Below are 22249 nucleotides of genomic sequence, written 5' to 3' on the forward strand. Positions count from 1 at the left end.
AATATAGAAATATTAAATACCCATGTAATCACCTATTCTAATATCAAAATCAAGGGCAAGAGACACTTAATTAGTATGTTTAATTCACTGAACGCAAGATTAGATTGATGCATATCCAAAAATGCTATTGCAATGTTTTTTTAAAGGACAGTATAAATGTCATAGTAACATTATCTTTAGATATTGCTGAACACAAGACTTTCCCTGAGGTGTAAACATCAAATAACTTGAACAGCTTTACACATCAGCCCCATTAAACAGTTTATTACAACACTACATCTATTGTAATCAAAGTGGTGCTGTTTACAGACATTATCATATGAACATTTTTAACAAGAACAAACTACTATAAAACAAGCATTTACTTGACGTTTTTCTCCAATTGCTTGCACATTATAATGGCTAAATGTATATAACCAGTAATGAAGTTGCAAAAGCTATAACTTTTTAAATCACACAGGTTTCCTTCAAATAAAACAGGTAAGCAACATAAAAAATAAAAGTAGAGCTACTGGTTACCATTTATGCAGATTTGCTTTATTCAGATCTATTCCTGTTCATTTTATCCATGAATCCTTACAGGTTCAGTTCAATCACAAGAAGCAAACTGCTGGACAAGCGTCATTTTTCCCCCATGAAGACTGTTTTGTCTTGGAAGGTGTTCCTCTTCCTTCAGCTGTAATGTGTCAAAATTTATGATGTAGATTTTGCTATTCCCCATAATACACAGAAAAATGCTGGCTTAACTATACATACACAAGTCGTGCATCTACACTGTTATGTATTCTAACACAAAATAAGAATTAACTGAAACAGTAGCTGCCTTTGCGATGGAGAAACGCTCCCAAATTTATGTGATGATTAAAACTGAGACATTCTGATTTCATTCTTCTTAAATAGTATTGCCTTATAAATTTAATGACTGAAACAAATGAAAATGTAGCAGCTACTGTTTCTGTGAAGATGGAAACATTTATAAGTCATTTTCTAAAGTATGCGTACTACAAAAATAAATGGAAAAACGCTTGGATGATTTTAATGTAAATATTTTCATTCATCCACATAAATTCTATATAACTCATAAACAATTAAATGAGAACTGAATATAAATGCAATAAATTATTTTACAAATTAGTTGTATTTATTTGACATACAGGAACTTCTGCAAATGTTATAAATCAAACGGTCCTCCATGTTACAAAATTTATAAATATAAGCTCAGTATGCACATTTAAATAAATATAATGACATCCACGTACAAATCTTTAGACATATACAAATTTATAACATTACCGTCCCTCTATTCCACCTACACTGAAATATCTAATGTAAGTATATAAACTAAGCCAAAATAAGCTAAATGGGAACCTACAATGATAAATTTCATTGAAAACTCACATAAAGAAAAAAAACCCCAATAAATGAGATAACCTAAAATTTCAGGAATACATAAATATGCAAACTTCAGGTAGAGGTTCACAAAAGAAACATTCAATTAACGTGGATATAGGTGATCACTTGAAACACCAGATATTTAAAATATAAATTCCCAGAGAGTGTTTCAATAATATGATGTAAGAGGCAAAAGGGCACAATGTTTAGTGATAGTCTTCCATAAAAGTAACTGAAAAATACTTTTTGCTCTACAATTAAGAGTAATTAATATTGTCACAACTATAAATTTTCTTCTATGTCCTTTCCTCCTCAATTAGGGTATAAGCATCTTAAGAGCAACAGTACACATATGCATTCACAATGCCTAGCAGAAAAAATTAAATTTTACAACTACAAAAGGAAAAAGCAGATGTTATAATCCTGGACTTTTAAATAGTTTTTAATTTGCCCATATTTTTCAAATAGATACTTAAGCCATTTCTAATGTTACCTTTCATTGTATTCTATCTTATGCTGATAAAGCTTTTGGTGGAATTATTTCATGGAAAAAAATCTAGAAAGGTAGTTTTCACACATTTTATCTTTACTACTTTGCAATATACTTAAAAAAACTGGCATTGAAGTATTAAAGAGAGACAAGGCATATGTTCTAATCTGAAAAAATAGATTAATGGGAAATTCATAAATCTTATTGCAAAAGGATGTTATCTCCCTAATTATTTTGTCATGCTGGAAGGGATTTAAATAAGAGGGAAAAGTTAAGTCACAGTGAGCAAAACAAAAATACCCAACCCTTCCAAAAAACATAGCATACACTGCAATTTTGTATCACTCCAATGGAGAATTTTTACTACATTTTAGGTAAAGAATCCTGCTTGTGAAATTACAACACATATCTTTAGGATGAATGCACTTATCTTTTGCCTTATAGATAGATCTTTACTATTAATAAGTCTCTAATTTTCACCATACAGACAAAATCTGGGGGATAATCTGACAGTTTTTATTTCTATTTCTAAACACTTTACATTTATCCATTTGGAAATACAAAATTTTACAATCTTAAAAAAAAAAAAAAGAAAAAGCAAATTTGAAGGCAATACAACCCATTTCCAATAACCCAATTCCATATTATAGTCTCAAGTTTCTAAGTAGAAATCTACATGAACAAAGATATCAAAAAGAAGCTTAAAGTGACAAATACATTCAACGGTCATGTTTTCAGAATACCATGTGGTCAAATCTATAATGTCAAAGCCACACAATTTCTTGCTTTAGCTATCAGTTATAGAAGGAAGATCTATGTAAGCAGTTGTTAAAAAAACTAAGACAGACAATCTATGGCTCTTTAATGAAGTATATAAAGCGAGCACTAAGTTAAAATTTCAATACAGAGAAGCACCTGCATTTTGAGATAATGCAAGATCCAGTCAATACTAACAACTCAAATTACGAGTGTTTCTGTTAGAAAACTTATCCAAGCAAATTTATTGGTATCAGTTAATTCACCTTTCAAGTAAAAGATTCAAATATATATTAGATATGGATCTTTTACAGGTTTTCACATTAATACACTGAATTAAAGGATTCTAATATAATTTTAGAGATATACTTTTATTAACGCAGTATAATAAAATTCACTTTTTTCTTAATGAGAGGAAAGGAGATGAAGTGGGCAAAAGAACTAGAAGTATCTAAATACAAGTGAACTCTTCAAAATCAAAATCCCTTCTTGCATTGACTAGAACATACTACACAAAATCCTGTTTGTTGTAGATGTTTACAAAAAACTCCCTTACTACCAAAACATTTCGTACTTTCATCTTTGCACCTCTGCAGATAGTACTTACCTCATTTTAACTAACGCATTTCATTACACTATAAAACATATACAGGATTGTTGCTCTAGGCAGTTCACTAAATAGTAGAAATAAACTTCACAGTTAAAGAATACCCAGCTTTGCCCCAAAAATTTGACAAAATGGACATTTCAAAATAAGCTGCTGTGTGATTTAGATTTCACTGTGAGAGTTAAAACATGCTACCACCAAGGCAAATTAGTAAATTTGGACAGCATATGTGACACCCTTACTCCTTTTTTGGTTATTAGATTTCCTTTAAACAATGCTAACTATTCATTCAAATCATTATTTATTCAAACAATCTAATTTACAAGCTAAAACAATGGTAATAAATTTCACACTGAGATGAAGGTGAGAGATCAAGGTGACTCACATTGGCACTGATTTTTTTTTTTTTAAACAGGGAACATTAATCATTTGTAAACAAAACCGTATTCTTAAACCACAGTGAGCAAAACACACACTATACATCCATTCTAGGATCACTTCTTACCCTCTTCTCACTTTAATTAACACAACTGTGTAGTCAGGCAGGTTTTGCAAATAACACTAAAAGCAAGGAAAATTAGAGCGAAAAAAGTGAGAGCTGGCATATCCAGATGAAGCAGTTAGGATATATGGGGAAACCATAAACACAGGGCTGGACAGTATTAGTCAGATCTCAGATGACTTAAGAGTTGCAGAAATAATTTTTAAATCTCATTACCACCAGTATCATTCATCAGATAATTAGAAGAATTTAATTTTCACATAAGACTCAAAGTAACACTAACTCTTGAGGAGATAAAACCATCTTAACACTTATGCAAGAACTTTTGATTCTTTTGGCTTTTTTTTCCCCCCAAAATTAATGCAAAGCTATAAACTGAATAAGGGATGCAAAACACCCTAAATTCTGTGCAATGACAACAAAATATAAGATCATGGTATTTGTGATAGGAGAAAAGTAATCATACAGCAAAGGAAAGTATAGTTACTTAACCTATACCCCATACATGATGCTTAAAATCTATCAAAGGAATGGATAATGATTTGAGAATGTGTAAAACATCATGTGTCAGAGAGAGAAAAAGCATGAATAAAGAGTATTTAAAAAAATAATTTCATTTCATTACTCTTCAGTATACAAAGAAAAGTGGAACTGTTAACAGAAATCTGCTGAGTAGGGTTGTTCCCAGCAAATAGTAAGAGGAACACAAAAGAAAACTATGAAAACAAAATTATTTCTGTAAAAAGCATATAATCTTAAAACACTGAACTACTTTTGTTTTGCTCAGAGTGGTCTGAGAATAGAGGCAGAAATTACAGAATATGAAGCACAATATATTTACATGCTGAAATTTACAATACCGATATTCCCATTAAAATATTATATATTTGAACTTAGATATTAAATGCTTTTAGAAAAACTAATACATTTTTTAAATGAGAGAATGTAATTAACATTACCAACAATTCAAACACACAAAAAAATTAAGATGGGACAGACATTAACAGCTTGCCAACATCATTTAAGTTTCCAGTTAAATTAAGAACTCGCCCTTTTAGCCATTCATCATCACTTTAATAATAGATTACATTATTGTTTTATTTGTATACAGACTTACTACTGACATTCACTTTAGCTTCCAAGTTACTCTTATTCCATTCAGTCCATTTAAGGTTTACATAAAAGTTCAAAAGGACTCATATTTTAAAACTTCTAAAAAAGGTCAATAGACCTCATTATGATGGTGATTAAATGTGCAGATATTTTTTATTTGCTCAAAAAAGTTTTTCACTCAGATATATTTAATCCAAGTCCCTTCCCATTTATTCACGTCTATGTTCACAATAAATACTGTTTGGTATAGCAAAGGTACAATATTCCAGGATAACAGAATTTTTTGCACTGGAAATGCTTAAGTAAAATTTTGCTTGGATGAAGGCACATAACAATATTACAACTCAATTCTGATTAATGCACAAACAAAACATGGGGATTTTGGTATGGTACACATCAGTGATTAAGAAAAAATGTCAACAATAGTTTGCAAGTTAGGAATTCATAGTTAATGTCTGAATGTAATGAAACTCAAACCATGATATAGTTAGGTGTACCCATTACCGGAATGTAATGTTAATTCAAAGTATTTAAAATTAACAATGGACCTTTCAGAAGTTTACTTAACTATGCTAAAACCGTTAAGAAGACTTGTTAATTAACTTTGGGTATAAACTGGTTCAGAATGCCCTTGATGGGCATATCCAATCTTGGAGATGACTGAAAATGTATGCAAGTTCCATTATCATGACTTCAGTAACTAGAAGCTTGCTGATAACTGACAAAGTCTAAATAAAAATATAACTTGAAGGACCTGTATCTTACTTCAAATGAAATGGCTGATACACGTTAAGCATTTCCCTAAGTTGGCCACAATTCACCTTAAGCACTGATGGACACAGACTTTTTTCATAAGATGGGATCAGATCTATTCAGCTGGGGGGTGGGGTGGGCGGGAGTGGGAGAGGCGGAGGGCTACATCTTTAAAATTTAGCATTTAGTCTTACATGACACAACATTCAGTTCTTACATCCAAAAACAGTATCAATTTCAATAAGCTTAGTTTTAAAAATAAAAAGTTTTGCCTCATATTAAAATAATGTTTGAGGATTATTTATATTAAGTTCTATAATACAGTACATGGAGAACTATTTTAAAATTAAGGTTTTGATATATATTCAAGATGCATATTCAAAATGCAAGGAGAAGTATTAAAACTTGCCTTTTTACTTCAAAAAGCCCTTAAAACTGTAAATAATGTAATAGGTAATTTGTGTACCATAAAAATAAGACTTACATGCTTATTTTCTAAGTAATATTACTTAAAAAGGATCTTGTTTGCTAAAATATATCTACTTTAAAGAAACTGTTATTTTGTCACAGAATTACATACAAGCCTTTGATTTTGCCCATAACAATTTAAATACTAACAATTACCATAACTGAATTTTCAATATTTCCCAATTTTATTTATGGAAAATAATCATGTAAAGAGTAATTACCAATAAGGGGTTTGTTTTAGCCTAATTTATTTTGGATATGCCACCACATATGAAGGAAAAAAAAATCTGTTTACAGAATAACCTTTGTGTCACATGCACAAGCCTTATAGTGCCCTCTCCCCACTTTTCACATGAATAAACGCTGTTCACAAATATAAAAATAAAATTACACGTGAAAATGAAGTATAAACAGACAACTCTTCCCGCTTTATGAAAAATGTACACAATAGTTTTAAAATACAGAAATAAAAGACAATGATTATGGTTTATGAATGAAACATCAAAGAAAATTATTTCAAGGTTATTCTAACCTGGGATGTATGATTTGATACAATTTAAAATTCTCTATATGGAATACCCTGAATCCATTTTAATTGAGTAACTTTCTTATCTTCTTTGCAAATTAAAGAATACTGTTTCTTTTCTTTTAAAAACAAAACCCAGATGGCAGGAAAAGTGTCTTTTCTAAAAAAAAAAAAAAAAGTTTTTCTCAATGCTGAGAAACCACCCTCCTAATATTCTTCCTGTATTATAAACTATTATACTGTCAGATTTTCTTTAAAATTTTTAGGGATAAATAAAGTTATTAGTTCAGGAGAGAAACTTTATTTTTTAAAGTCCAAGCATATTATATATAGTATGAATTAACTCCCTATATTTTATATTTTAAATCACATGCAAACTATGTATGTGATTAAGAGAATTCCAATTTTTAGATTTTTAGAAGTAGACAATGAGTCCTCTTGATTATTTCTTAGGACCATTAACCTGAAACCTAAAAGCTGTAACTCAAGCAAGCAACACAATATTCAAGGATAAGAAGTCAAAATGTTTACCTGTTATTACTCACCTGTCATTTATCTCAGATGTTTCCAGAAGATTAAATTCAGAACAAGTAGTTGAACCATGTAAAATGTGGGTATATACTGTATAAACAATAGCCTCGGAGTTATAATTACTATTAATAATACACATGTTAAATACAACAGGAACAAGGAATACCCACCTTCTAACGATGACGATACTCGCGCTCTCGGTCGCGCTCTCGATCACGGTCCCGGTCCCGGTCCCGGTGTCTCTCTCGTTCTCTGCTTCTCTCTCTGTAATAATCATCATGACGATCTCTACTGCGGGATTTATGACGCCGACTCTTTTCTCGTGATCTACTATGATCCCTTTCTCTTGATCGTTCACGTCTTCTAAAAGAAATTACTGGATTAATGCTCTCCATAATTAGATAGCTTAAAAAGATATTCAATATTTTGGTGTTTAAAAATACCTAAGGCAAAAAATAACTTATAAATCTAATTTAAACTAAAATATCCTGAACTGCCAATAATGATTTACTCACATACAAGCATGAACTAGAAATCCCATTTTTAAAAACATTCACCCGGGACTTCCCTGGTGGTCCAGTGGTTAAGACTCCTCGCTCCCAATACAGGGGGGTCCTGGGTTCGATCCTTGGTCAGGGAACTAGATCCCGAATGCCACAACTAAAAATTGCATGTGCCGCAACTAAGACCCGGCGCAGCCAAATAAATAAATAAAAACTGGGAACCAGACACACCATGGCAATACACCATATCGTCTATTACATCTATTATAACTAGCAGCCTAAAACAGACATGCAGTATTTACTGAATGAAAAGCAGAAAGGTAAAGGAGAGAAAATTTCAAAGGACTTGTGTTTCAAGCTAAAGAACATATAGAAGGTAGTTTTTTAGACATAAAATTCATGAAATCACTCAATATATAATGAGACTTAAATACATAAAACTACCACCCATTAATACAGGTTACCTAAACCTATGTGTAAATATCAATTTTACATTTAAAACTAGCCAAAATATGGTTCACCATGAGTGTTACCCCACTAAGAAACTTTCTAATGAAATATATACATAGGTATGCTTGGGGGGTGGTGGTGCTGAGGGGCATGGTGGGAAGCAGAGAAGAAACTTAGTAAACATGACCACTAGAAAAGACTGAGATACTATTCTCATTTTTATTTAATAAAGAGAAATGTTTCATGAACTGCCTTTAAAAACAACAACAAAAAACAGGTACTTTAACCAAAGTATGTATCTTAGAAATCCTACTATTCTAAATTCTGAAATTCACAACAAGGAAATAACAACTGGCTATTAGTTTAATCTCTGTTTTGTATTTCTGCACCAGACAGCTCAACTTAGCAAACATTATTAAGTGCTAAGCCTGTGATCAAAGTAGAAGTTATTATTCTGGACTTAAATAGTTAAAAGAAGACTATATAAGATACGGTCTTTAGGTATGACAAATGTGTTCAGATCCAAACATCTTTATACTGGGTCAAAAAGGTAATAATTATAAAGCTGGGGACTATGACAAATACAAACTCTCTTTTCCTAACTTAATGAAGACAACTCTACCACTAAATAAAGTACACTAAAGACCTAAAAGTATCGTGTCAAGGTTAAAGATCTACCTTTTGAAAATATGTAAAATTTCAAGGTCAGCAGTAATGCCAAAAAAAAGGAACTGCCTAATTAAAATAAAAATACTAAGAAACAGATTATTCATTAACTCCTTTGTTCAAGAAATATTTATTTAGCACCCATTCTGTACCAAGCACTGTTTGATCATTACAAATATTGTAGTGAACAAGACAGGTAAGGTCCTTTCCATCTTTCGATGTGTTCTAGTGAAAAAAAAACGTGCATTAGTAATAAATAAGAATAGACTATAGTAAGTATTATGAAAGAAATAAACAGAATGAACATGACAGAATAACCTGGGAGAAGACCCCTCTTAGCAAGTTAGATTGAGTTGAGGCACGAAGGATAAGGAGCCAGCTATTAGAGCCAGGGAAAAGGACTCCCAGCAGAAGAAATACCAAGTACAAAAACAGCAAGGTGGGCAGAAATACCAAGTACAAAAACAGAGAGGTGGGCAAATGCTTGATGTGTCAAGAAGAAGAGAAGGGAGACCAATGTGGCTAGAGAACAGTGAGCCAGAGGAGAGGTCCACAGTGAGGCTGAAAAGATAGGCAGAACTATATCACACAGCACTTCAATATTTACAGTCTTATTCTAAGAATAACTGGAAGCCATTGAAGGGTTTTAAGCAAGCAAACACCTAACATTTGATTTAGGGATTAAACAAAAACAACAACAAAATCACACTAGCTGCTAAGTAAACAGTAATAAGTAAAATCAAAGTCCTGTAAAGTCCCAAACACAGTATTTTTTCTATTTGCAAAGCAGCAGTTTTAAATAGACATGAGACAGGAAAGTTTTACCTTGATCCAGAACCGTAAGACTTGGATTCAATTCCATGAAGGCAATCTTGCAAAGAGCTAATAAGAACTTTGCAACGATCATCAGCAGATACTTTGGATTGTTTAATTAAAGAAATTGCAGTTACCAATGTCTCAATAGCACTCCCATAATCACCTGTGAGTGGAAGGAGATGGGCCAAAGTCAAATTTTGTTTTCAAAATACCACCAAACTATTTGGGGCAACCATTTTACAAAAGGAATGCACTTTAAAATCACTACAGAAGATGTCTTAATTTTTTTCAGAGTTTCACCATTCTGAAAGGCTTTAATGTACGTGAAGTTAACACCATTTGTTACTATTATAGCTGTGTGAAGCACAATCATTTAGTAAATATGAGAATAAATGAGCTGCCTTAAGGTCCCTGAGCCATTAAATGTCAGGGCTAATATTTAAATTTACACCTAAAATTTTTAAATTAGGGGTTTTTCCACTACACTGTGACATGCAGTTCCCTTCAATGCCTTTTAAATAAAGTATAGGTAATGATTTGGAAATATAAAAATAACTACTACATGTAGATGACCCATCTTCAAGACTGTACTTTTTAGGTCATTCCTAATAACATAAATAAGAAATGTTAATACAGAAAGAAATATACAAACCAGCACTGGCATCAGACACAGCTCTTGAAATAGCACTGCTTGAGATTGCCCTGTTTCTATTCATGATTTCTTCAAACTCAGCTTCACTCAATGGTGTTCTTGCAGTATCCATTTCCCTGTAAAATCGAAATAAACCTTAAATCATATTCAAAAGATTTTCTAAATTAGTCACAATAGTGTAAAGCAATTCAAATAATTGCTTTTGACAAGTGCCTTAGAGCTAATAGTTACTTTTTCAGATTGAAACGTGATCTTTTTCCTACAAAGAGAGAAGGTCTAAGCAAAATTCCCTTATCTTTCAGCTGAAATAAAGTAGCAACTTAGAAACCTCATCTTTCTGGAGGCCAGAAATTATGTATTTATTTAACTATAATATACTATTTTTCAGAGTCATACAAAAACAGATATAATAAATTGTTCTGATGTCTCCCCGACACGTATGTATATCTAAACAAAAAATCCTGACTGCAAAAAATACAACCCTACACAATCAAGGGATGGAATTTGGTTTCATTTATATTTGGATCCTCTAGGCACAAGGCCCAATTCACAAGAGGAGGATAATAAATGTCTGTTGGACTAATAAAATTTCAGGAGGGAGAAGATTTTAGACTTATCTTGTTTGCCACTGAATCCCTAGAAGGCTATCTGGCAAATAAAAGGCACTCAGTACCTGTAAATACTTGTTGGAAAAAACCAGTAAAATCCCAAGATTTTCTAAAGCTGCTGGACAACTTTAAAAGTTGTGACTACATGTGTAGTATAGGAAAAGGTAAACTTTTTGCCATCTTAGTTATTAGTTACTAGGTAGGATGTTGAATTGAGGCAAGCAGTAGTAGTTCATTCCAATGAAATGAGGAAACAGCTAATATAACCTTCTTCATGTTTATAAGGTATTACCGTTATTCCCAAAACTTTATAAACAGCCCAACCAAATCACAAGTTGTTCAAAATCCATGTATGATTTCAATTAATTTCTGTGACTCATACCCATCTGATCCCCTAAAAAAAAAAAAAAAACCCACGCAAGATAATCAGTTTTCTCCAATTTTCAATTAAAAATTACTCAATAATAACCAAAAACATATATACAAATGTATTTCTAGAAAAACTGGCACTACAGAAATTCTATTATGTTAGAAAAAGGACATGAGATTCAAATTTTAAACTGTCAAACCAAGCCACCTAACCCGCCCCTATACACGAGTGGACACTTAATAGGTAGTTGCTCACTGGAATTAAGCTGAACAGGAGAAAAGTTGTGCTAGCTTCCTAGTTATAACGTTTTTCAAAAGAAAACGAAGCAATTTTGGCAGTCACATAAAGACACAACCTCTATGGATAAATAACTGTCAGGAGACTTTGTTTACAACATCAAATTTATTTCCCTGGCCCTGTGCAACCGTATGGAATTAGGCAGATGCTCAAATCCATCCCTGCAGAACACTGTCAGACAAACCGAAATACAAAGTCATTCAACAGTGATAGTTAAAGAATATAAAATCAAATGATAAACTCAAAAGAAACTGAACGGGGCAAATTCAAGTAGTTCTTAGAGATTAATCTCCAGATTATGATTTGAGTATGGATAGCTTTAAAAGTACTTTGAAAGGGGGCTTAGGGATCACTTAGTTCCACCGTGATTTCCATGCAGCTTTTTTCTAAGGATTGCCATTAACCATTTTAATTTCCATAAAGTCTGTGTTTTATAAGTCTTTGTCTACCCAAATATGCGTGTAAATTATTTAATGTTCCCATTTTAATTAAAAGTTAGTAATTCTGCTACTCAGGACTCCTGATAAGCATGAAATAATCAATAGTACCTATCTAATAAACTGACCTAATTCCTAAACCAATGAAGAAACTTTAACATTCTATGTAGTGTCATCAATGGTAAATGAGATTGACTTTAAAACCTTAAAAATAGCTTAAGGATCCCATTTGCTAGCTTCAATTATCTTTATTAACCTCTTTTAACTTAAAAATGATGAAAACAAAGTGACTTGCCCTAAAATCACATGGCTGTATAAGTGGCAGAGCTGGATTATTCCCAACCCCGTTCAGTATGTTTTTCACCATATCACACTGCTTCTTCTAAGAGAAAACAATACAGAAAATTATGTACCTGGGGAAAAGTCATGATTTTTTAAAAACTTCACTGACAGAGAAAAATACCTTTTGCAGATCAAATACACCAAGTCTACTTTTATAGATACATACTAACTTACCTTCCAGGAGGCCCATAGTCACCCCTATCATATGGTGGAGGCCGGCCATATGGGTCCGTTGGTGGTGGACCCCGGCTATCTGATGTAGGCATGCCGCTGTTAGTTGGTGGAGGAAAGAAAGCGGGGTTCACATGTGGAGCTGGTGGTGGGGCACCTGGAGGTGGTCCAGGAAGATGCGGCGGAGGAGCGAGTGTAAGGGGTGGCCCAAGAGGGCCAGGTGGGCGAGGTGGAAAGGGGCCTGGAGGTGGAGGTGGTCCTTGTTGTGGAGGTGGTGGACCAGGAGGGGGGCCGTAGCCTGGAACTGGAGGTGGAGGACCAGGAGGAAGCGGACCCAATGGAGGCTGCCCAAAAGGTTGTCCAGGAAAAAGAACTGGTGGTGGAGGGCGATCTCCTCGATTAGGAGGCCCAGCTAAAGGAGGAGGCAGAACCTGACCAGGAGGTGGAGGACCTGGTGGACCGGGTGGTCCTGGAGGACCTAAGGGTGGACGTGGTGGAGTCTGTCCAGCTATAGAATAAAGGGGAGAGAGAGAGAGAGAGAAAAAAAAAAAAAAAAAAAAAACACTTCAATAAGGTAGTTTAATCTTCACGCCAAAATTATACTTTAAAGCGTAACTCATAGACCAAGACTCTTTCTCTTTAAATGAAACCCATATGGTAAATGCTACACTAACAGTTACAAAGGTGAAGTTTATCCTTACACATTTAACTAGCTCAATTTATGCTTAAGAAAAATTACTGAAACAAAAACTTTAATAGATTACATTGCTTAGAGATAGTTTCCATCTTTCAGTGTACACACACTTCTTACAGTGAAATCACCCACCTTATAGTCTACTCTGATGCCAAGCTAGAAAGTGAAACAAGGAAAAATGGTCTTGAAAGGATTTTTTAAGAGGTAAGAAAATAAGACGGATGTAAATATTCTATATATAAGTCAAGCAAGTTTGGAGAAAAATAAAGACCTTTTAGGCCAAAAATGGGTATTTCCTCTATGCTGTGCCCCATATGCCATGGAATCCTAGTTTCCAGGAACAAAGGCCGAGTTCCTTTAACAAGATGCTTGATCAAATTTCCTGGATTCCAAAAATAGTATAACAAGGAGAGTAAGTCACATTAATAATGCATTACTTGAAAAAGAGAGAAAAGGAAAAGAGGTATTAGGTAGACACATTTTATCCATGGTAATTTAAGAAAAATTTTACCTGGAAAAGGTGGAGGTGGCCCTCCTGGTCCTGCTGGCCCAGGAAATCTGTCCCCACCAGGAACAGCCCCTGGAAAACGGGCCCGTCCTCTACCACCTTGTGGAAAGGCTGCACGTGAACTGCCTCCCGGAGGACCAGCTTTACCTTCCCCAGACATTTGTCCTGACTGTGTAGCTGCAAATATCCAAATACTCATAAATAGCATTTATTAAAATAGCTGATCCATAACCACTGTTAGATATTGAAACAACTCTATTTCAAAGTTCATTTACACTATATACTAACTTGCAGATGCCTTGGGCCTGTCCAAACTACATGAGAAGTACCGGTTTAGTAAAACATTCATATCTATTTAAGTTCTTTTGAAGCCTCAAAAGATCCAGGCTTAAATGTATTTCCAATAAGCAAACATAAGTTACTTTCAAAAAACCAGTACTCTGCAGCTGCCAAGACCAAAATTCTCCAACAGAAATCTAAATGTCAGTAAGTATAAATCATTTAAATTTTGTAGCATTCGTCAGTTGAGTTTTAAGTGCTAGAACATTAAAACAACCACTTGAATTTCTGTTAATTGCCTGATCATCCATTTATCTCTTTAAGTGATAACATTTGTAAGTGTATATGGCAAATCTTCTCTATAGCCACTTTACCAAGTGGTGAAAGGTCTTGGTGCTAAGTGGAAAATCAACAAATACTTTCTGATTATCAATGGTTCCTCCCCCACCATAATAGACATCCACATAACTTTCCTTCAATCTAAGGATTAGAATGTAGTTTCTTCCTTTCTTTACGATGGGAATGACAGGACAAGAATGGCAGGGCTATAGAACTTGCACACTGTTGTATAATGCTGGGTCTGTGACATCTAGAGAAAAACCGGAGTAGGTTCCCAGTACATGGGACCAGTCATAATCGGTAATTTAAATCAAATTCAAAGCATGGACTTTCTAAAATGGATTCTACAATGAACTAAATACTAAATATAAATATTAAGATGACTTCTCCAATATAACATCTAACAAATGCTAGCAAGATTAGTTAAAATGTACAACTTTTAATAAAAGCCTTTGAGGGGTTGCTTACTTTTCCTGGACTGCATTTCAAATTGACTCAGGAACTGTTTATTGCATGGAGTTACAACAGGATTCTGACCATGAAGTTCTCTTTTAGGCAACAGATCCATTAACTTTTTTGAGGATGCTTCAGATCCAACACCAACAAGGGCAAACCTAAAAGATGTTTAAAGGGGTGTGGGTAGAAAGTGAGGAGGGATTAACTGTTACTACTCTTATTAAAAAGGAAATGGTCTGAATTTAATTTTACCTAAGAAAATGGAAAATATTTCTTAGAAATATACAAAGTTCACACTTTGATCTTTAACTTTTTTTTTATAACAACACATCATACTACCTACTCAGAGTGTATAGAATTCAGTGGTTTCTTTTTATTTTTTAATAAAGGCTTTTTTTTTTTTTTAAAGATTGATTGATTGATTGATTGCTATGTTGGGTCTTCGTTTCTGTGCTAGGGCTTTCTCTAGTTGTGGCAAGCGGGGGCCACTCTTCATCGCGGTGCACGGGCCCCTCACCATCGCGGCCTCTCTTGTTGCGGAGCACAGGCTCCAGACGCGCAGGCTCAGTAGTTGTGGCTCATGGGCCTAGTCGCTCCGCGGCATGTGGGATCTTCCCAGACCAGGGCTTGAACCCGTGTCCCCTGCATTAGCAGGCACTCTCAACCACTGCGCCACCAGGGAAGCCCCAGTGGTTTCTTTTTTTTTAGCATATTCAGAATTTTACAAACATCACCACAATCAATTTTAAGAACAATTTTCATCACTCAAAAAACCCCCCATAACTGTTAGCTGTCACTCCATTTCTTCCCATCCTCCAACCCTAATGAATCACTAATCCACATTCTGTCCCTACAGATTTGCCTATTCTGGACACTTCATATAAATGGAATTATACAGTACGTGGTCCTTTGTGATTGGCCTCTTCCACTTAGCATAATGTTTTCAAGGTTTATGCATGTTGTAGCATGTGTCAGTGCTTAATTCCTTTTCATGGCTGAATATTTCATTATATGGATATACCACATTTTCCAAAAATCGATAAGACATTTGGGTTGTTTCCACTTTTTTCATTATTATGAATAATGTCACTATGAAAAGATGCTCAATATCATTAGCCAACAGGGAAATGTTAATTAAAACCACAATGATACCATTTCACATTCACTAACCAAAAAGACAATTAACAAGTGCTGGTGAGGATGTGGAGAAAACTAGAACCCACATACACTGTTTGAAGGGAAATGTAAAGTGGTGCAGCCACTTTGACAAATATCCCGGCAGCTCCTTAAAAGGTTAAATACAGAGTTAAAAATACAATCCAATAAATCTTCTCTCCTGGGAGTTCCCTGGTGGTCTGTCTAGTGGTTAGGACTTGGCACTTTCATTACCATGGCCCAGGTTCGATCCCTGGTTGGAGAACTGAGATCCTGCAAGCCTCATGGCAGAAAAATAAATCTAGTGTATACGTGTACCTAACAGAATTAAAAATATATGTTCACACAAATTGGTACATGAATATTCACAGGGGCATTATTCATAAGAACAAAAATAGAAATTTTTATAAATATTTATAAATTTAACTTCTTTCACTAAATATTTGCCTGTCTATATGAAAGGGTGGTTCTGGAACAGTGCCAAATCATATGGGGACTACAGTGTAACCTATCTTTTTTTTTCACATGCTATGCTGATGCTGTTTATTTTTTATCAGTATTATTACAGAGTTCCCTGTTTATACAATTAACATACATAAATCAGGTATAATGTGTTGGACCAATAATAAACTTCCCCCCAAACAAGACAAAAAAAGTTAATAGTGCAATTTAACCTATTGTTGGCTCTCAGAGAATTTGCACCTTAGAATGAAGAAGAAATGGGATGCTTAGTACAGTTTCCAGTCAGATCTCATCTCCATGTGCTTCTCACAGTATGAGTAGCTCACTTTGCTTATGAGAATCTATCTAGTGTTTAAAAATACAAAATTATTTTTCAAAATTAACATTTTATAAAACTGCCCCAAATTCAAGCTATTTAATCGAGTAGTAGCAGTGGTAGAAGATACAATAACAGTGTAACCTATTTAGATGAAAGAAACAATTTCCTTAAAAAAAAAAGAAAATATATGCTCATGCAAAAACTGGTATATGAATATTCATAGGGGTCTTATTCATAATAGCAAAAATGGAAACAACCCAAATGTCCACCAAATGATGGATGGGATTTTTAAAATGTGGTGTATCCACATGGTGGAATATTATTTAGCTATAAAAAGAAATTAAGTACTGACACATGCTACAACATGATGACCCCTGAAAATATTATGCTAAGTGTAAGATGCTAGTCACATGGGACCACATTCTTTATGATACCATTTCAGAATAGGCAAATCCACAGAGACAGATTGCTAATGCATATGGGATTTCTTTTGGGGGTGATTAAATATTCTGGAATTACACAGTGGTAATGGTTGTATAACTTTATAAATAAACTAAAAACCACTGATTTGAAGACTTTAAAATGATGAATTTTATAGTATGTGAATTATATCTCACTAGGAAAAATAAATTTAAAATAGAAAAAAAAATGAACGAGTGTCAATTCACAGTTATATGATATTCTAAATTATTCTCAGAAGGACTCTTAGGAGCCTTTTCTCTCTGGTATTCAAAATGGTCCTTTGGGACTTCCCCGATGGCCCACTAAGACTCCGTGCTCCCAATGAAGGGGGCTCGGGTTCAATCCCTAGTGGGGGAACTAGATCCCACACGCACGCCGCAACTAAGAAGCCTGCCTACCGCAACTAAGAGTCCGCATGCTACAACGAAGATCCCGCATGCCACAACTAAGACCCAGCACAGCCAAAATAAATAAATAAATATTTTTTAAAAAACTAGATCCTTGGTCAACAAAGTCTGCTGTTTGATTCAAGATTATCTTGGCTCACAACATTTAGAAATAATTTAATTAATTCACTAATTTAACAAACATTTATTGAGCACCACCTCCTATATCCCAGGCACCATTCTAGGGTTAGGGATACAACAGTGAGCAAAGTTCTTATGGAGCTTACAATCTAAACCTAGTAGGAGACAAGACAATAAATGAGTAAAATACACCATAAGAAAAACTAAAAAAAGGAAACAGTGATGAGAGCAGAAGGTCTTGCACAGGGTGGCCAGGGAAGGGAACTCAAGCAAAACCCTGAATGAAGTGAAAGATCCCAAATGCGGACATTTTGGGAAAAAATAAACCAAAAAGAAGAAACTGTGTAAAGGTCTTAAGTAGCAATGTGTTTGAGGAACATCAGAGACTAATGTGGCTGAAGCAGTATAGGGAAGGTAAAGAGTAGTAAGAGATGAGGTCAGAGAGGTAGTGGGGAAACCGGTCTTAGTGCCTTGTAGACCACAGTGAAGATTCTGGGTTTTACTCTGAATAAAATAGATAACCATTAGAAGATTCTGAGCAGGCAAATACTGATGTCACTTTTTTTCAACTTCTGCTATGTGTCATGTATATAGACTGTAGAGAATCAGAGTGAAGGCAGGAACACCACGTAGGAGGCTACTGCAGAAGTTCAAGTAAGAGATAACAGTGGCTCGGATGAGGTAGTAGAAGTGAAGTTCATGAAAAGCAGCCAGACTCTGTACGTATTTTGAAAATATTCCTAGTTATTGAAAACTGGCACATTAAACAATATAAAATAAGTACATTAAGCATATTTTTTACTTTATCATTCTGCATCTAGCAAATTACCTTTTAAAAAGTCCAAAATCTGCACCTAAAGATTTATATAAAATGAAGCCTGCCACAACATTATTTATAATAGGCAAAAACTGGAAACCCAAATAATCAAAAATAAGAATGGTAAAATAAATTACATTAGCATACAAGGTATGATGGAAATAACTAATACATTAGGGAAGATATATGTTTATTGTTAAATATTCGTTTTACTCCGTGTATCAAATACATTAAAAAACGTGAGCTGTAATCCTATTGTTTTTGCAGTAAAAATTTAAAAACCTGAAAGTATATTCACTGAACTGTCAAGAGCGATTATCTATGGATGGTGGGATTGTGGCTTTTTATTTTCTTACGTTTGGACATCTGTATTTTATAATGATCCCGTAATGATCCTACCTCATTTGTGTAGTTTAATAGTTTAAAAAAATAAAGCAAAACATCCATGTTACATTATTCTTCAGTTGCCCATCTTCCACTATACCTTAATTACAGGGATAGCAATGCTTCTTCAAACTGTCATTTCAAAAATCATTTCAACCATAGATGGAGAAAATTCAGGAAAATTGGAAAAGAGACCTTATCTATCTACACTCCCAGCTCCACTAGTTTTAGTGAGGTAGATCACAGGATACATGAAATGAGTATGAATCTTTGTCCAAGAACCTCCTGACAATGTAGAAATAAAACATCCTACAAATGCGTAGTTAGCATTAACTTCAAGGAAAGTTACCCCCAAAATTGTAATCACTAGCTACTAACTTCCATTAGGGAAAAAAAAGAATTAAAACAAAATTCTTACCCCTTTGACTGGCCATTTGCCCGATTTTCAAAAAATTTTATCTCCAAAATATCATTTACTCCCAAAGAATGAACTGCTTCAGTTAAGTCTTCATCTGTTGTCCACTGCAAGATATTTCCCCCTCATTAACCATCAAAACATATCCAAGATTTTTACTGTTTCCATTTATTTTTTAAGGGTAAACTCAGGATAAACAAGAGAAAATGCTCAGTGCAAATTAAGTACAATTACTGCCAGTCAGCCTTCTATTTTTAAATAGCACAAAAGCACCTGAGGACATAATTTTATCCCTTGATAAGAGTTTTGGAAATTAGAAGGTACATACCCTTAGAGAGAACATAGATTTTTTTTTTTTAAACTCTTAATGAGTTTTTGGTCTCTTACAGCTTTCAACTGCTACAACTTTAAATTTTCAATAAAACCAACCTCACTTGTCACTTCCTTTCCTTAAAGGAAGTTATTTGGGGAAATAAACTCCATCTTCTGTTTCAATGTAAGATAGAAAAAAACAAAACAAAACAAAACACCTAACATGTACTTTATATCAAGTATTTAATTCTTAAAACATAAAAGTCCTATATCACTCCCATTTTACACATCGGATAGAGATAATTATAACCTTTTCCAAGGTTATAAAATTAACATATGTAAAAGCTAAGATTCAGAGGCTTACTTAGCAACCATACTCTTCATAACTACATTGTTACTGTCTCCAATATTATAAAAATTGCTCAGGGACTTCCCTGGTGGTCCAGTGGTTAAGACTTTGCCTTCCAATGCAGGGGAGTGTGGGTTCGATCTCTGGTCGGGGAACTGAGATCCCACATGCCTCGTAGCCAAAAAACCAAAACATAAAGCAGAAGCAATATTGTAACAAATTCAATAAAGACTTCAAAAATGGTCCACATCAAAAAAACCCAAAAAACTTAAAAAAAAAAAAAAAATTTCCTCAGACTGGGTAGTGGGAGATAGATCAATTAGTTTTTTAAAAATGTAAACATTTAAAAATGAAATGCTATTAAGGAAATGGAACAGTAACAAGTTTTGATTTGTAGACAATTTAAAAATTTTCAAGTATGTGTAACAAATGTTTCTAAGTAGAGATGCAAAAATTCTATAGGACTATTATAGTAAATATTTAAGATTTAATACTAATAAAATAGATAACACTGAACATCCAGCTAATGAAACTCCCAACCAATAATAATCCTACAGTCTCATAAGTAACCCAAATTAAAATACAATGTATATGGCAGCATTTCCATAAATCAGATTTCAAATTATGAGTGAAAATGAAACTCAACATGTCTGCAGTATGATTTAGATAATGAAAACTCTTAAAACCACGAGTTGTACTGTGTTTCTCTCCTGCACTTCTGAATCCCGGTTTGAGACTTTATGTGAACATTTTTCTTTATAAAACTGGGATAGCTGAAGTGTTGGAGTAGTAAAATAAAAAGAATTGATTTGAAGATAAAATCGAACTATAATTAACTGGAATCTCTACCAAAACAAGGTGAATGTCTACAAAATTCAGAACTAGAAGATTTGGAATTTACGATATTTTAAAGGTACTTGTATTTCATTTCCCTCCTCGTTGCATAAGCAAGCATGTAGAACCAGTCTAGTAACTTCAAATTCTTACTTTATAAAACTGGAGAAAAACAACTACTGAACAGTTTGAAATCAACCACCTATGATTTAATTCATATGTTAAGTCACTTACCCATGTTAGATTTCCAATATATAATGCAATTCTCTTTCCAGTATACGTATAGACAACATTTGGTGCTGCTCCTTTACCCACATCATCACCAACAGTTGGTGGGAGAGTATCCATGTAATCCCGATCTTCTGGGGCATCTCCATTATTTGCAGATGGAGAGATGACATCATCATACAAATCTATCTGATCATGCCCACCATATTCAGCTTCCTGAGATACAGAAATAATGCTCTAGATTATACAATAGTCAGACTACTACTAAACAGATTGGAATGCAAATTCATTCAACTATTTTGTTTTAAACATTTGGTAGAAGATAGAAACAGCCAAAGATCTCAGTACAAATCTTTTCACTTTATGCCACAGACGTATTCTTCTGGAACAGTGCCTATAAAGCGAATTTCTATACAATCAATCCTATTTTCCCACCGATATTTATTATAATACAGGAAATAACATTCCTCTAGGAATAGAATAACATGTAGACAAAATAAAGTAATAATAAAAAACTTTCCATGGAAATAAAATACTCCAAAAGTAACAACACATGAATACAAATAGATGGGCTTAAAATTTTTTTTTGACACAAAAATATCACAAAAATCAGAGCCATTACAAATCTTTAATATTCAACAGAAAAATACAACTACTGTTTTCTTTGGTATTCAGTATCTTGCTTCCCAACTCTGTGAAAGCTATTAGTTTTAGAAAAAGCATAGTGAGCTAAGCCATAGGAAAGGGATAAAGAAATGTGGGTATGTAAACGATTCCATATGTCACAACAAATGAACAGGGGAAAGAGAAACAATAAATAAAACACAGGTTAAACTATCCAAATTAGTATCTATTAATAGTTTCATTATTCTCAGTCAACAAAGAGTTAATGCTTACCTGACTTCTTAGATATTAGTCAATTGGCAAAAGATATCTACATACCCAAGAGAAAAGGGATACGAACAAGGATCTAGTAAAGCTTTGCCATTGTCACCAGCAGAATTAAAGCAATGCTAGTAGATGCCACTTACATGCCCAAGTGATACGCAAGTAAGAGGTAAACGAAAAAGAAGCAAATATGTGAACAGGAGAAAAATGGAAAAATAGGGTTCAATCTGTAAATAAGCACAAGAAAAATGAAATGCAGGTACTGGCAGAACACTGAACACCATTTAAATTGCCTTTGGTAACAGTTACTGGGCCATAGGCTTGACTAGCCAGTATCAGAGGAAAAGTTCTATTTTTATCTTCTTCCCTTT

The 22249-nt window shown here is 33.9% G+C and overlaps 1 protein-coding gene across 6 annotated transcripts in view; it reads right to left on the minus strand.

Annotated features, from left to right (window-relative positions):
- Positions 1 to 248: 248 nt before the first annotated feature.
- CPSF6 (cleavage and polyadenylation specific factor 6) overlaps positions 249 to 22249 on the minus strand; it is a 28930-nt gene continuing 6929 nt past the window's right edge. The window contains exons 2-11 of one of the 6 annotated variants that reach the window (XM_057556135.1): positions 20997 to 21206; positions 19271 to 19374; positions 14739 to 14884; positions 13656 to 13829; positions 13416 to 13526; positions 12454 to 12958; positions 10226 to 10341; positions 9583 to 9736; positions 7309 to 7498; positions 249 to 676 (exon numbers count right to left, since the gene is read on the minus strand). In XM_057556135.1, the coding sequence (XP_057412118.1) occupies positions 7312 to 7498; positions 9583 to 9736; positions 10226 to 10341; positions 12454 to 12958; positions 13416 to 13526; positions 13656 to 13829; positions 14739 to 14884; positions 19271 to 19374; positions 20997 to 21206 (1707 nt within the window). In that variant the 3' untranslated portion in view covers positions 249 to 676; positions 7309 to 7311. The other 5 variants (XM_057556132.1, XM_057556133.1, XM_057556134.1 and 2 more) reach the window with 5 other exon arrangements.

The sequence above is a fragment of the Balaenoptera acutorostrata genome, chromosome 11, assembly GCF_949987535.1.
Source record: "Balaenoptera acutorostrata chromosome 11, mBalAcu1.1, whole genome shotgun sequence".
Lineage (NCBI taxonomy): Eukaryota > Metazoa > Chordata > Mammalia > Artiodactyla > Balaenopteridae > Balaenoptera > Balaenoptera acutorostrata.